Source organism: Ambystoma mexicanum, chromosome 1p, assembly GCF_040938575.1.
Source record: "Ambystoma mexicanum isolate Mex_15411 chromosome 1p, UKY_AmexF1_1, whole genome shotgun sequence".
Taxonomy (NCBI): Eukaryota; Metazoa; Chordata; class Amphibia; order Caudata; family Ambystomatidae; genus Ambystoma; species Ambystoma mexicanum.
This window is the reverse complement of record NC_090921.1, coordinates 1296392863-1296408917: the sequence shown is the minus strand read 5'-3', so window position 1 is coordinate 1296408917 and position 16055 is coordinate 1296392863. Positions and strand designations below refer to the sequence as shown.

At 45.6% G+C, this 16055-nt stretch overlaps 1 protein-coding gene across 7 annotated transcripts in view; it reads left to right on the top strand.

Annotated features, from left to right (window-relative positions):
* Window positions 1–16055, top strand: part of PPFIA3 (PTPRF interacting protein alpha 3) — an 841741-nt gene that overhangs the window by 531091 nt on the left and 294595 nt on the right. For 6 of the 7 annotated variants that reach the window (XM_069605740.1, XM_069605757.1, XM_069605735.1 and 3 more), the window contains 2 exons: window positions 4606–4828; window positions 6202–6359. In XM_069605740.1, coding sequence (XP_069461841.1) covers window positions 4606–4828; window positions 6202–6359 — 381 coding nt within the window. The remainder of the gene's footprint in view (window positions 1–4605; window positions 4829–6201; window positions 6360–16055) is intronic. The other variant, XM_069605748.1, reaches the window with a different exon arrangement.

The following is a 16055-nucleotide window of genomic DNA, read 5'->3' as shown; positions in this document are numbered from 1 at the left end:
GTTCTGGAATCTCATGGTAATTACTGCGTCTTTGTCTAGTGGTCTACACTTAACTTACCTCTGGACTTGTATATTTATAATGCCTGCCACTAGGTATAGGGCTTAAAGTTTAGGGTAAAGAGTGAGATAGGCCTTAGCTGGCCATTTACTGTTTTTATATCTAAACTATGCTTTGCTATGTGTCTGGTTTGCTCTGAGTACCTATTTTTCTTTGAGAAACCTGAGGGTATCCTCACACCTACTCCCTTTGGATCCTCTATCTCAGGTGGACAGGGAAAGGCCATCGCTTTTGGATCCTGACCCTGGGGGTGGAGAAGCGAGGGGTGATCACCTTCGGTGGAGGGTTCTTGTGGATTGGGGAGACATGGTATCCCCCTTTCCCTATTGAAGACCAGCCCAACCCTCCCCCGGCCTTTATGGGCTATTGTAACACCTTTCCCCACATTTCCCATCATTCAAAACACTATGGTACTGGGACGAGGAAGAGGCAACTCAGAGTGATGAACTCTTGTAGGTCATTTCACCACTCGGATCAGGCATGCCCCTTTAATTAAGGTCAGGCAATTGGATGAAGTGACCACCACCTGTGGCCACTTAGTAAACCCAACGGATATAAAAATGCAGGCTTTTCACCAGAGAAGAGGTCGCACAGCATGCTGGATCGTGGAGCCGGCTGGAGCTGGAAGCTGGCGAGCCGGAGAGACAGCAGTGGGACACGCGAGTTTGGGAAGCCGTGTCAGGCGAGCACCAGAGACGCTGGGGCTGAGGCAGGCTCAGAGAAGGTCGGGAAGTCCTTTGCACCCTCCGTGTCGGGCGCAAGCAGGAGCTGTGGGTGCGCCGAAGAACTCTGGTCGTCGCAGACCAGAGGGAGAGCAAGCAGCACTCTCCCCTGACAACCGCGAGAGAGGAGCAGAGGCTTTGGAAGTGGGAAAGACACTGCAGAGAAGGGAACGTAGCCGACGGGAGTTGCTTTCGGAAGCCAGTGAGTGCGGATTGGAAGCACTCAGACCGGGGCGCTCCGAAAACCAGCAATAAACCATTCTTGAATGTCGAACACTGTGCAAAGCAAGTTAAGTACTTTTGAATGCTGAAGCAAGTATTTATAGTGTTGAGAATAATTAAAAGGTAGTTTTAACAGTGAAACAGATAGCCTTGTGAATACCGAACCAACTGAAAGCATTATTGAATACCGTATAGAATTAAAGCAACGTGAAAGTATGATTGAAGTAAGCATTTTTGAATGCTGCAAAGAAATGAAGCAAATAATGAGAATATTTGGAATGAAACAAAAGCAACGTGGTGCAAGTGGCAAATACCACAGAGCAGGTTCATTGAATTACAAGCGTTGGCAAAGCAAGTAAAATCCCAAGAAGGGTGTGAGAAGAGTAACAAGTAATGACACAAGCCAAGTGGTCAAGGAACTGGAGATTGAATGAAAATCTGTATTGGAAAGGGACAGAGAAGTTCCACAGCATAACCAAGTAAATGGTGATCAGGCTAACCACGAAGTGTTGGAAGAGGATAATTCTGATACAAGAAGTACTTTTCACTGTCAAGGGAAAGCAGTGGGAAATTGTTGAAAAAGCTGATGAAGAGGGGTATTGGTTGCGTGACCTGTAATGGGTGGACCGTGCAATCTGTCAACTTGGCCTAGACCGAGTGCCCTACATGAAAAGCAAGTGAAAGGAGAAATTAAGTGTGAATATCCAAGTCAATGAAAATATGGAAAGACGTAGCAGACGTGTATTGGTGAACTGGAGATGTCACCCTTGGTAAGAAGGGTTGGGGAGGATCTCAATCCTTCAAGAACTGTTTGAACTGTGAACTTTCTGTGCTGAACTTGAGAAAGGAATCCTGAAAGGTTTTGGAACTGTTTGAACTTGAAAGGGGAGCTGAAGAGTAAGCCAGGAGCTGGAAGAAGCTCAGACCTTTGTATGGAACACTATTTCTTTATTGCTCGCATCTCTACACTTTGTGTAGCTTTAGTTGTGAGGGAAAGTATAGGTTTTGGACACAGACTTTTAAATTGAACTCTTTCAATCAGACTGCCATTAGTTTCTTTAGGTAGGGAAATCCCACTTTAGCTTAGGGCAAGTCAGGCTTTCATCCATCCTGACATTTAAGTTAAATTACATATGTGTGTTTGAACTTTGAAACTGTTGTCTGTGTCTTGCTTCATGATACCTTCACATAACCTACACATTAAAAACTGTTGCGGGAACAACCATTTCCCAAGCCATCTACAATAAGGCCCAGCTCTGCACTTTTGTCAACAGATTAGACCTCCTACAGGTCCCCTCTCCTTTGAACTGGTGGGCCTAACCAATTCAGAGTCGTGGGCCTATAGTTGGCATCCATCACCTGAAGAGGAGACTCCTCCAATTGCCAAAATCTCATGCAGCCTGATGCTGTGAAACTTACAGTGCTGTTGTACTCTACCAATAATAACGTTGCTGGAGGCTGATTCCTCTAGTCCTGTGTCTTCTTGCCTGTAGACCATATGTGTGGGTCAATGCAGATAATACAAATGTCTGCACTCTGTACTGCCCAATAATGTACATCAAGAAGACAAAATGGCGCTGCTGCATACCCAATTCCATGCCACCCCCACCTGCCGGCCTGCATGTTACACCTGAATCAAACTACTGAGGAGAGGCTCTTCACCTATAAAGTAAGCATCAAGTTCTAATTTTGTTTTGGATTTTCATAGATGGGATAGGCTTGGTTACAGCAGAATATCCTGTAGCGCATATACAATATGAGACTCCTACACATTCTGAAAACAAATCCAAGCACATACAACAGTCCCCAAAAAAAAACAAATAATGTTCACAAAATTCTTACAGTGAGTCAAACAATAAGGCGACACACATAGACCTAGATTAACATGGCTTGAATAGAGGTATGTATTAAAGACCTAAAATGTCCAGGTGTGCACACCTAGTAATGTGTTGTCCTTAATTATTCAATCTGCAGTAAAGGCCATTCTTGTTGTTTGTTTCCGTGATGTAGTTAACATTGAAGTTTATTTTAAATGCTGCTTCCATTTTTCAATAATACATTCGGGCACATTCAAACAGCTCAAGCATTTTGCTTCTACTATAAACAAGACCCTGTATGCTAATTGGAAACACACTTTTAAATTTGTTTGATGACTGACTGCATTTTAGAAGACCTTCTATGTTACCTGTATCATAGATGCATATAACATACAGGCCTTATTCTGTATGGAATTATTGTTGACAACCCATTACTATGTATGCAGTTCTTGGAAAAGTATGTTTTAGGTCTTTTACTATAGATGTCTGAACAAAACTTGTCGTAGGAGTCTCTTTGCTTTGACCGTTTGACTCACTAGGTATTTTGTGAACGTTATTATTTTTCGTTTACAAATTTTGTAGTTAAGATTTTTCAGAATTTTTGAGTCTCTAATATTGTGTGTATGCTACAAGACTGTTTTGTTGTAATCGGCTCTGAACTTCCAGAAGATCATTAAAACTATTTTTACTATAATAATGCAGCACATCTCTTCTGTAAGATATTTCTGTGCAGGGTCGCCTACCCTGCTCATCTTGTCTGTGGTATACTGACATGTTCTTCCGGTTAGGGGATAAAAAAAAAAGTTCTTCATCTTTATCCGGAGTAAAGCTTAGTGATCTTCAGAAACTTTAGGCTGCTGATGGTGCAGGGAACCACCAAATGGCCAGACCCAGCTGTCAAAGTTATACAACTAAGAACTCTCCAACGCCAGAACCCATGGTGAGAGCAGTTGTCCCTAGTGGTCTTGACTTGTCCATTCTGTTCCGGTACAAGATGCAGATTTGCATACCTTTTTATGAATTCCCTCAGTCCCAGTTCACTGACCGAATAACTATATATAGTACTATGTTTCATTGGTTCTAGATACTCCCATCACAATAAAACTCTGCTCTAAGCCGATCTGTACTTCCCGGAGTCCTTCACTCATGCTTAACAATAACTTATTACATTTGAGAAACATGCATCCCTACTTTGACAACTATTTCCCCTCTCACTCATGCCAATTGTTTTTATTCTCTAGTTTAGGTCCTCCTAATGTTTAATTTCTCTTTGCTATCAACTCCTCCACAAACCTCCCCTTCCTTTCCAAGAGTTTGGTTAGACTTTAGTGGGAAAAAACCTTTGCAGGTGCACTAATGTTTGCTTTTCAGCACCCCACTTGAGTAGTGATTATGAAATACCTGCTACTAGGGCATAGTGAGGTCCATCGGGGGATAGGGAAACCATCATTATGGGAATTGAGAAGTTAATATTTTGGAAGAACAGGCCCACTGGCGAATAGAGGACCCTGCTAAGGGCGAGGAGAGGCTGAAGACAACCAGGGGGAGTATTCGGTGCAGGTAGACTTTTGGGGCCAGGGGATAAAGAAACGTTTATCTGAGATCTAGAGGCCTGTGGTTGTAGCACAAACCTCCAAGAAGGCATGATAGAGACACAATGGATGGATAGGCCCATGGGGAGTCTTGAGTAAGGAGACCTGCGGTGGGATAGGTTCTGAACCAATAGGGCACACTAGGTCTTGGGAAGAATAGGCACTGTCCTGATCTCATCTTGCTTCCTTTCTAGGTTGATCCAGGAGGAGAAGGAGACCACAGAGCTGCGAGCAGAAGAGATAGAGAGCAGGGTGAGCAGTGCTACGCTGGATGGATCGCTGGGCCGATACCGATCTTCTAATACTATTCCCACCTCTGTGACCACTTCCACACTGGCCAGCCCTTCTCCCCCAAGCAGCGGGCACTCCACGCCCAGGATCACACCTCACAGTCCAGCACGCGAGGGCGACAAATTCGTAAGGGTCCTTTATGGTTTATAGCACTGTTTGTGATGGGAATTACACTGTGGTTTGATAGATGGAAATTATAGTTAATACCATTCGGGCCAGCAGTCCTATGCCATGGCCCCAGTAGTGTAAACCCGTCCTAGAAGTATCCTGATGAGTTTCAGCAGTGTTTGCTTCATTGCAGGTTTAAATGAGACTGTATAGAATGATGGCAGTTGGGGTCTCACTCCTAGTGGATGGGGTACTGTTCTTACCCAGGAGCTTCGGTGTGGCCTCACTCTCCTTGTAGAAACGGTACTGTATTTTTTGGCAGCCTTTAGTGCAACCCTCTAAAAAGGGTTACGTATTTACCAGTTGCCTCCAGTTTACCCATATGCATTCAGGGTGAAAGGGACCCATGAAGGAAGAGGGTTTGATGCACCCCCATGAAAGGTAGTGTTGGGGTTTAACATCCCCTTAACATGCCCGTCTGTGCAATCCTGTTGAAAGGGGCCATGGTCTTAGCAGGGTCTCAGAATAGCATAGTGCACTCAGGTTCTGTTTTGTTACTGGGATTTATACCGTGCAGTGTTGCCATTTGCATGGTCCAGGATCACTGGTAGATCTAAAAGATGGGGGGGAGGGGCTTAGAGGGTAGTGGGGGGAAAATGTGAGATAGATTTGCTGGTTGATGCATGCAGTTTGGAACTACCTGGGTACTGTGTACGGGTCCATTTATAGGTGGTCTGTGTCGAAAACATGGAGGTATTTGTTTCCTTATTGGAGCATTGTCTGTCTATGGTGCTAGGGTTCATCGGCCGTTGTAGTGGTATGTAAGTTGATTGTAGCAGTGTAGAGTTGTGCTGTTTGATGTCTGTTATGAATGGAGCCGTGTATTTCACAGGTCACTTCAGTGGAGCCCTATTTATGGATGTCAATGCACCGCTCCCTTATGCATTAGTACCGGAGGGGTCTTGTTTTCGTGCATGCGATTTAAGAATGGCCCTGAACACCATTAAGCTTAAGTCCTGTAGTTAATAGTAGCCATCAGTGTAGGCCTATTGGCTTATGGTAGAAGGGTCCCTGGTCACATGAGACTTCTGTGTGTCCCTGCACGTTCTTGATCAGGCGGGCCCCGTTTATAGCACTGTATTACAGTTTGGCACTGCACTCGTAGTGAGTGGAGCCCTGTTCTTTACAGAGGCTTCAATGAAGTCCTGCAAATTCATAGTCGGCAGGGTCCTATTCTAAGCACATGCCTTAAATTTATTCTCAGACACCCTGTTCGGGAAACATAGTACATATCGGGTGCCTTCAGTGTGGCACCGTGATGAAGCGGTTTGTTGTATCTATATTGTATGGCGAGTCTTTTTTGATCATCAGATTCCTTGTTGCTCCCTCAGAACCACGTTCCAAAGGACGAAGCCCGGGATGATAAGTCTGGTATGCAGAGTGATACTACGCCACCCTTGACACCCCGTGCTGTACGTCTGGAGAGGATGACACAGGCTCTGGCACTTCAGGCCAGTGTGCTGGAAGATGGGCGGGAGTCTCGAGGCAGGTGGGTTATGGCATCTTGTGTGAACGGTTGTGGTGGGGCCTGTAATAATGTCTGTTTTGAATATAAAATTCATTAAACCATATATACCAACTCATACAAAAGCATAACCATAAGATACATTAAATATACATTAACAAGCCCCTTAGACGAACACTGCATGCATCTTCAGTTACAGATCAGTAGCACAGAAACTGTCTTAAGGCAAATCAAAAGAAAATGTAACTCTGGTTTGCCTTTCTAGCCTCTTGAATCCTCGAGGCAACTGTTAAATATCTCAAGGATCTGATAGTCCCGAGCACACATTAAATGCAAAATTGCCACTCTACAGTCATTAAAGTTGAGAATTCACAATAGTGGGACTGGATAATTATATCGTGGATTTTTGTACCATGAACTAAACAAAAAATGCATATCAAGTTTCCAAGGATAAATTGTCAAAGAATACCTATGTACAGCGCATCATTTCCATTCTCTTGGTTTCTCGGCTAAGGGCAATTGATGAAAATATAGTCGTTGTCAGTTTTCTGTTGTGAACTTTAAAAACATAATGTAAATAAAGACATTTGAAGGATCTTATATGGCGAAAGAAAACTTCTATAGGATTCCTTAGATAAATTTTGTATGCAAGTCCCTGCTGAAAGTGTATACAGGAGGACTGCTTACAGAGTCGAGTACGATTTCCAAAAAGGACCTTAGGTCGATTACTGGGACGAAGAAAGGAGGGGAAAATGAATTCTCCGAACAGTCTAATAGGAGCACACGGTTATCGCCATTCCACGTCAAAGGATGGACTACTTGGACTCGGTTGCTTGAAGAGTTGGTAGGTCATATATAACTAGCCTTAGGTTGGCTTTCTTTTTAAAGAAAACAACTTTATTTACTTAATTGTTCAAGCCGACAGGCAGTCAGATTGGCTGCAGGTTGCACTCTAGACACAATACATGAATCATTATGTAACATATTGCTATATTTCTTTTCGTACATTGGGTCTCTATGGACGATTAAGCCAATGAATTTTCATGCATTGTTAGACTCCGCTTCACTCAGGTATTCATGTAGGGGACCCCATATATTTTTAGGTCTACTGGTTGCACTGACAGTTACAATGTATCTCCCCCTCCCTCTCGTTTACATACATAAGCTCCTTTAGCCATTCCGCACTTGATGGTGCCACCTTGGATTTCCATTTCAACAAGATAGTTTTTCGCAATCATGCAGCTTATGTTAAACAGTCTACACTTTTTGGTTGAGACGTTACCTATGTCTCCCAGTAAGTATTTGAGGGGATGTAGTACCTGCAGTATTTCCGGTCATGAGGTGTAGTATTCCCGCTATATCTTGCCAGAATTGTGATATTTTCGGGCATGTCCAAAACATATGGATTGAGTCTGCACCCTCGCTACCGCACTTTCTGCATTTACCATCAATGTCCGGAGAGAAGCGAGCCACCATGGCAGGGGTATAATGTAGTTGGTTTAGGACCTTGAATTGAATTAGGCCCCTGCGTGCATTGAGAGACACTTCTTTCCTTAGAAGGCAGTATCTGTGCCATTTGGTGTCGTCTATGTCTATAGTTAGAGCATTTTCCCATTTGGGCTTTGCGTGGTTTCTCAAGGCTGCGTGTCTGTACCCCCTTGATAATTTAGACAACAATCCCCTTTGTGGATCTTTCTGTAACACTATCTCTATACATTCACATATTTCGGGCTCAAGAGGCAACGACAGCCACTTTCTACGGGCCAACGCTCTCATGCAGTAATATTGTAGCAATTTAACGGGGTTATTACCTAATTTATCGGGAAATTCCTCCTGCGTCACAAACCTCCCTTCGGTGAATAGGTCTCCTAATATCATTGTTACCCCGAGGTCCCAAGACTTCTGTATATCGGGGTTGTATGTGGGGTTGCAGGGAGGGGAGACTGGGGCAGTACCAGAGCCCAATCTTACTGCAATATGGTGTTGATATCGCTGGGAGTTTTAAGATTGTGGTCCATGCATTGGCACTGGGTCGAATGTGCAGGATTTGGAGTAGCTGTCGTCAAGTATAACGGATCTTAGGTCTGTTGGGGCTGCACCATATTCCTCAGGTGCTAGGTGTCCTGGACTCGAATCAGGGGCATACCAATGTCCAGCGAATTGCGCCTGCGCCACTAGATAATATAACTTGAAGTCTGGCGCGGCTTATTCCCTCCTTTCGTATGGCTTGGTCAGTCCCTCCCAGCTCATATGCGATCTACCATTCCCCCAGGCAAATTGTACCACCAATGAACAGAGCTTTGTAAGAAAGAAGCGTCCCGGCCAGGCTGGTATTGAAATGTAATATTAAAGTTTGGGGACCACCCCCATCTTCAAGAGGGACAATCTGCCATATAGGGAGATCGGAAATCTGGACCATAGTGCGGTTTTAACCGCTAGAGCAGTCAGGTATGTTTTGTGATTATCTTCCAAGAGGGTTCGGTGTGTGCGAGATCCCTTGACCCCCAACTACTTAAAGGAGTTTGGAGCCCATCGGAATCCTCTAAGGTCGGTAGGTATTGCTGTGCTGTCTGTTAATGGGAATAATTCAGACTTAGAGGTGTTAATCTTGTATCCTGAATAATTGATGAATCTGGCTACTTCTTCCATAATTGTGCCTATGTTTCCATTCGGGTTCCGTATATATAATAAAGTGTCACCTGCGCATAATGATATAATTTGTGGGGGTCCTGCAATATGTATTCCCCTATGTACATGTTGATCTCTGATTACTTGTGCCAGTGGCTCTATCGTCAATGCGAACAATAATGGGGAGAAGGGGCAGCCCTGACGTGTTTCCCCGGCAAGCAAGAACACTTCGGAAATATTATCGTTTGTGTGGACCCTAGCTACTGGATTTGCATATAGCACACTTACATACCCAATAAAGTTGCGGCCCATCCCAAGATGTTTCAGCACTCCAAACAGATAGTACCATGATACAGAGTCAAACGCCTTTTCAGCGACTAACGATGCATTTGCATAAAGTGTCTTGTAATATTGCATAAATGCCTCGTTAATTGCTTCATTGGATGTAAGTATCCCTCCCGTCGCCCACTCAATCTCAGTGATGGGTATCACCCCTCTCTCTCTCTTAATTATGCTGCCCAGCAGTCGTCCAGGGCAGTTTTCCTCCCATTATCGAAAAGCTTGCACTGGTTTGGTGATGTACTGTACTTCGGGATCAGCCATTGTCCGGAATTTTATTTGTTTATTCTTAATTACCCCCGGTAGTGCATTATTGGTGCTGTTGCCGTACTCTTTCTCTAATCTACTTTCCATCTCTGCAAGCTCTACTCTGATGGTTTTGATGTTCCGGATGTAACTGAAATAAGCTTGCCCCGTAACCAGGCCTTAAAGGTTTCCCACACTCTGGTGCACCTGGAGCCCGAGTTTTCGTTGATGTCGAAAACCCCTACTATTTTCTCGTGTAGGTCTTCAGCCAGGGTGTTGTCTAACGGAATGCTCCGTGACATGGTCCAGAGCGGGCGGGGGCAGGGTGGATCTGTCATTTCCATTGTTATCACCACAGGGGAGTGGTCAGAGTCTTTGTGGCAGGATTTTGCTCCCTTGTAGGCGTGTGGCCAGGGCTTTAAGTGGGGGTAAGAAATCGAGGGGGCCCTCATTTGAGGGCGTGGCTTGCGGGATGGGCGTGGCCTAAAAAAGTACACAAACCATAGTAAGGTACGCAAACAAATCTATAACTGCATGTAAATGTTTATAAAGTTGTATGCGTACCTGGTTTGTGTACTATGCAAGCCATTTTTTATAAACAGAAATATGTCACATATTTCTATGTTTATAAAAGATGGCTTGAAAAGTACACAAACCATAGTAAGGTACGCACACACATATATAACATGTATATATTTGTGTCCATACCTTATGGTTTGTGTACTTTTCAACCCATCTTTTTTGAACGTCTTATGTCTATAAAAGATGGCTTGAAAAGTACACAATTCAATTCATCTTTTATAAAGCTTTGACGACGGACAAAGTCTGAGACGTCTTTGTCCGTCGGAAAAGCTTCATAAAAGATGGCTTGAATTGTGTCCTTTTCAAGCCATCTTTTATAAACACAGAAATATGGCACTCAATAACCTGGGGAGGGGGAAACTAAAGGACAGTAACTTCCACCAGAGGAATTTACAGTGACTGTGGCTGCCTGGCACTTCTGTCAGCTTTCCTGACTTAATGGCGGGCGCATCACCTGTCACAGCCAGCTGCGGCCGGGGCGGGATAATGTGTCCTGCCAATGTTGTGGTGGGGCTGGGGGGGCACCGGCAGGGCCCTGGCTCAGCCCCACTTTTTGGGGACATCCGGTGCCCAGCCCCTGCTGGCGCCGGTCCACTTAAAGCACTACGGGTCGCCCACGTGGATGAGAATAGACAATAGTCAATCCTTGATGCAGCATCGTGTACTGTAGAATAGTATGTGTACTCTGTCGCCTCAGGGTGTTCCACCCTCCAAACGTCTATAAGGTCCAGTTGTACAATTGCTTGTTGGATCATTTTTGATGCGGCAGTAAGGGCATGCCATGTGGTAGTAAAACTGTCACTATGTACATCCAGAATCATATTAAAGGACACTACCCATATAATGGGAGCCGCGGTTTTCTTTGCCAATACCACCAATATTTGGCCATAAAAACCCAGATCTGTGTTTGGAGCGTATGTATTTACCAATGTTACCCTCTCATCTGACATTTCCCCTCTTACTATGATGTACTGTCCATCTGGATCAGTTATTGTCTCCTCTGCTTGAAAGCATACAGAGTGGTGTACTAGAATGAGTACCCCCCTGGCCTGTGAGGAGTAAGTCGTATAAAGCCTCTGTCGGCCCCATTTGGGTGCAAACCCCTCATGCTCTGGTCCCAGCGCATGTTTCCACTACAGCATTACAATTTTGGCGGAATAGCGCTCAAGGAACGCCGCAATCTTCCTCGCTTTTATCGGATTATTCAGCACCCCGGATATTCCATGATAGAAGATCTATTTCACCCCGCAATTATTTGTGAACCACACCTATTATTACCCTCTTTTTTTTTTTTTTAGGTAACAACTCTGCGCATAGTGCCTCCCACATTCAACCCAATCCTCCCAACACTGTCTGCTTTTAAATTCCCATTTCTCTTAGCCCGACCCGCAAAATTCTACGTACTCCCTTACTTGTAGCCCTACTTCAACATTCTATTTTGCCCCCTCCCTCACCATCTACCCCAACTTCATGATGTTTCCCCAAATCAACTGTGAAATACCCCCGGGGGTCGCTGTGAGCAGTCATTGCTCGCAATGCAATTTCCAGCGCTGTGTGCCCCGGCTTCAGTCAACAATTTAACATGTCGGAATCAAAAAATGGTTATTACAAAAAACTGCGTGATCCTCATACTCAGTCCCCCACATCGTTACGGCCAACCTTCGCCTCCGGGCCGAGATTTTGATCATTCCCTTGGGGTTGTGGTGGTAGAGGGATCATTGCCTCAACATAGGCTATGGCCGTTGAAGGATTTTCAAAAAAATTAGCCCTACCTCCTTGTTGTAGACACAGTTTTGCAGGAAACATAAGGGTGTATAGGACATGTCTGGCCCTAAGTAGCTTGTTCACTGGGTCATACGACCGCCTCAGGACCTATACTCCAGGTGGATGTGGATGTTGCTAGATTTGTATCAGAGTGTCCCTTGCTCCCTGAATAATTTCAGAATGAGGTCCCTTTCTCTGTGATTGAGTAGTCGCACTATGAACGTGTGCGGCAGGGCTCCTGGCCTGGGTAGTGGTGCCAGAATCCGATGGGCCCACTCAAGCAAAAATTGTGAGGAGAATTTGGTTGGCCCGAACAAGGATGTCCGCAAACTTTCAACGAACGGCTCAATGGGCCCTTTGCATGCCGCCTTGGGTATTGCAACGATACGTATGTTTTCGTCTTGAACGCGAACCGAGGTCATCGCCCTTGCCTCGTATTTTGGTGAGTTCGGACTTTAATTCAGCGATGCTTTTGTCATGACGTCCCACTGCATCTTCTGAATCTCCAATTCTGTTTTCGGCCTCATTGATTCAGGCAGTCTCCTTCTCGAGCTTGTACTTTAAGGATCCAGTCATTGTCACAATATCATCAAGTTTGACATTAATGGACTTGAAGCAACTTTGCATTGCCTGCATCCGTTGATCTTTGCATGCTTCACCTGGGATGTTGTTTGAAAACTCTCGCCTTGTATCTGGTTTACCGATGGCGGGGCAGAAGGCTCAGCGCTGGTGAATGTCCATCTGGCCTTTCTTTTTCCCAGCTCCTTTGCTCATGATGCCCTACGGGTCTCCTATCAGTTGCTTCGTGGGTTTGTATATGTTGCCTTGCAAAATTGCTGAGTTTGACACAGAGCCGTCCGCTGCGTTGCCGCCTCAAGGTAGTTGGTATCATGGTACTGTGCTAGGTTTGCAATGTGCACACCCTGGCAGTATCCCTCTTCATCGGTTAGATATATCTGAGTACACAGTCTGCTGTTATTCCTAAGACAGTCTATAGTTGGGGTCTGTATGGGCTGGGTTTAGGTCTGTTCCTAATGGTGTGCAGTGGCTAATGTAGCAGCTAACTAGCTCACTGTTGTTCACTCAGTGGTCGGTTTCAGTAAAGCCAATCGTGCAACTACCTACAAGCAGGTGTGGGGAGTGGGGGGGGGATTGCATGCCGCTTGAGCCTAAATGGATGGTGGTGGTGAAGCATGTAATATGGTGCCTGCAGTGTGTGCCAGGGTTTATCAACTTCTTGTAGCCCAGCTGGTGTTAATCAAGCAGGTCAGTTGTTGCCCCCAAAGAGGGTTGATATCAGGATCTGAATGCCCCATGGAGCTTGTCAGTCCCAGTGGCCTGCCAGTAGATAATGGATGTGTTGTCCAGTTCAGTATTTATCCTCTCAATGGCTGATCCAGGAAGGGAAGATCATGCCTCCCCCATCTGGTGCGAGATGGTCGCCCCAAACGTAGCAAGATGGCAGTGGTGAGGCACACAGCGTTGTATCCACTGCGCGGCCCGTGGTGTACAGCATTAGTTTAGCCCTGGTAGGTATTTGACAAGCAGTCGAATGGGAAGGGGGTCACTATGATGAATGCGGGTTTGGGTGGCTCTCTCCCCAGGGAAAGGAGCAGCTGCAGTAGTAAGAGCACCTCTCTGGGTGTAACCCTCGCATATGTCCCTTCCCCCTTACTGTATCTTGGGGCGATCAGGCCCCACTGTGGTCTGTTAGGTAAGATTTTCATAGTAATAGTAAATCTTCCTGACCTGTGTCAACCCCAGAACATTTTGCTTTACTGGTGGATAATTGTTCCTTATACCTCTCCGAGTGGGAACCTTTTTCTACACACTCACAGAATCATCTACTCATTTCATGGGTGTCATTTTTTAGACGCTGCAGTATCTTTTAAAAGTTATCCTCTTTGACATCTTTTTGGCAATAAGTGCCTTTTGTTGCTGGGTTGCCCTTGGGGCTCCCCTTTTAACGTTCTCTGCCTAAACCTGAGAGAACTGCAGTTCCCAAGGGTTGAAAGGATCTTTGGATCCCTTTTACATGTATTTGGTGAAGCCAGCACACCCCACCTTATGTGGAGTGCTGGGGAAATGCAATGTATCCCCTTTCACACTAAAACTATAATAATTCTGTTACAGGGACAAGCTTACCTTTAATGGCTGGTGGCAGTGATACCTTTTACTAATTTGGTGCACCTTTACCGCGGGCTGTGTTCATAGCTGCAGTAAAAGCACCCAAGGGAGCTAATTTTACCAGAATGGCCTCTGTCTTGTTTATTCGCCATTTTAGTGTTTCTTGTCCTTCCTTCTTCATTCCCCTGACATCCAGGGCGGGACATTCCTTTGTGTGATTTTTATCTTCGGCGGAAGTCCCCTGGATCCCCCCCCCCCAACCCTCACCAGGCTCCGGTCTGTCTGTGAAGGCCGGAAGTGAGGGTGGAGTCCAAAACTCCACAGCCCTTTGTCTTCCTCCTTACCCGAATAGAGACAAATCCCAGTGGGGGGCTGGCTGTCCTGATTGGTCAACCAGACTGCCTCTTGTTGTAAAATGCAGGGAGAGAATGCAGAGGGTGTGCTGTAGTTCCTGTTAAATACTCCAAACCTGGAAGCTGCAGACAAGTCGACCACTGGAATTCAAACTGAAGAGGATGATGAAGGAAACACGGCTGAGACGATTTCCAGCGGCCAGAGAGCCTGCTGTGTGACCCGAGTCTGCTGTAGCCCTTCCTTCCAATCGACCTGGGGACTCCGAAAATGATGGCGCTGACCCAGAGCCTGGTGAAACCCACTAGGCTCAAGAAGACCTGCATTTTGAGCCATCCCACGCTGTGCTGCGACCTTGCAAGGCTGCAATACCCCAATACCCTGGGACCTCGAGCCATTGTGCGGTGCACAGTCTTCTGAATCTCAATGAAAAATTGTGGGCATCCTGCAGGATCTCCAGAGACACAAATCAAGTCCGAAAATTCCCCTCACCAGAGTGCTGGACCTTTGTAACGAAGAGAATCCGACTGGCGATATTCTGTCTTCTGTGCTCCTTTAAAAGGTGCCAAATCCAGCCACGTGGAAAACCTTGCATAGAGCCTTCCCTGTTGAGCCCTGCTGCAAAGTCCCTTCCAAGGTCCTGTTCTCAGTCACCACAATAAGGAATACACCAACCAGGTTTTTGGCTGCAGATCCTGAAGTTCTCCTGCTGCAAAACCTTCTTCTGTGCTGGCTTGGGTATTTACTTACTTTAAGTCTCCTGTGATTCCTGTGTAGTTGTGGGGTGTTTTCTGTGATTGGGAGGCCTCTCGTCCAGTTCACCCACTGCTGGAATTCCCCTAGGGTGCTTCTGTGAAGCCCTTGGACCCTCAACTAACTCTAAAGTAAAATACTCACTTTGAACAGTCTTCCTACAAATTGCAAACTAGATGTTAGATGTCCAGGGGAACTTATGGTTAAATGGGGTGTTCTCCATAATACTGGGTAAAGGTGATGGCAGCTGGGTGAACAAAGTGTAGGAAGGGGAGAATATGCATTCTAAAATGGCCTCCTAACAATAGTCTCCCCCCTCTCTGCCTACTGTCTGGGCCGAGGCCCGGGGCGGCCTTCCAAGGCCGTACTGTCCGTCGCGATGTCTCTGACGGCAGTATTCTTTCTGCTTCTTCAGGGTGGTGTTGCGAAGTCGAAGAAAGGATAGAAAGAAAAACTATTGTAATTAACAAATTCAATGGCTTATCGCCGAAAGGAACTCCGCTATACGCGTCCGTCTAGCATGGCGGAAAAAACAATCTGAGGGACCTTGACGCGTGAGGGATCATGGGTAGAGGGGACGTCACGCAAGGGATGGTATTACTGGCACGCCCTGTCAACATCCCTTTTCGAGTTTCGAAAACAACAACTGTAATACTCTGCAGCTTCCACTAGATGTCGGCCTATGCACAGCATGTGAATCTAAGCAGATACAAGCATCAGAAATAAGATTACGGTGACTAATGCATCCCATATTACTCAACTGTGATTTGGTTGTGTCTCTTCCCAAAAGTAATGCTGTTGGTTTCACTTTATTATTCCTGTTAGGATAATTGTATGATTGTCCCCCAACTGGGTCTTACTTCCCCTGACTTGCTGTTTGCCTGTCCAGAATAAGTCTGCATTCGGCTTTACCTACCTAGAATAACTTTG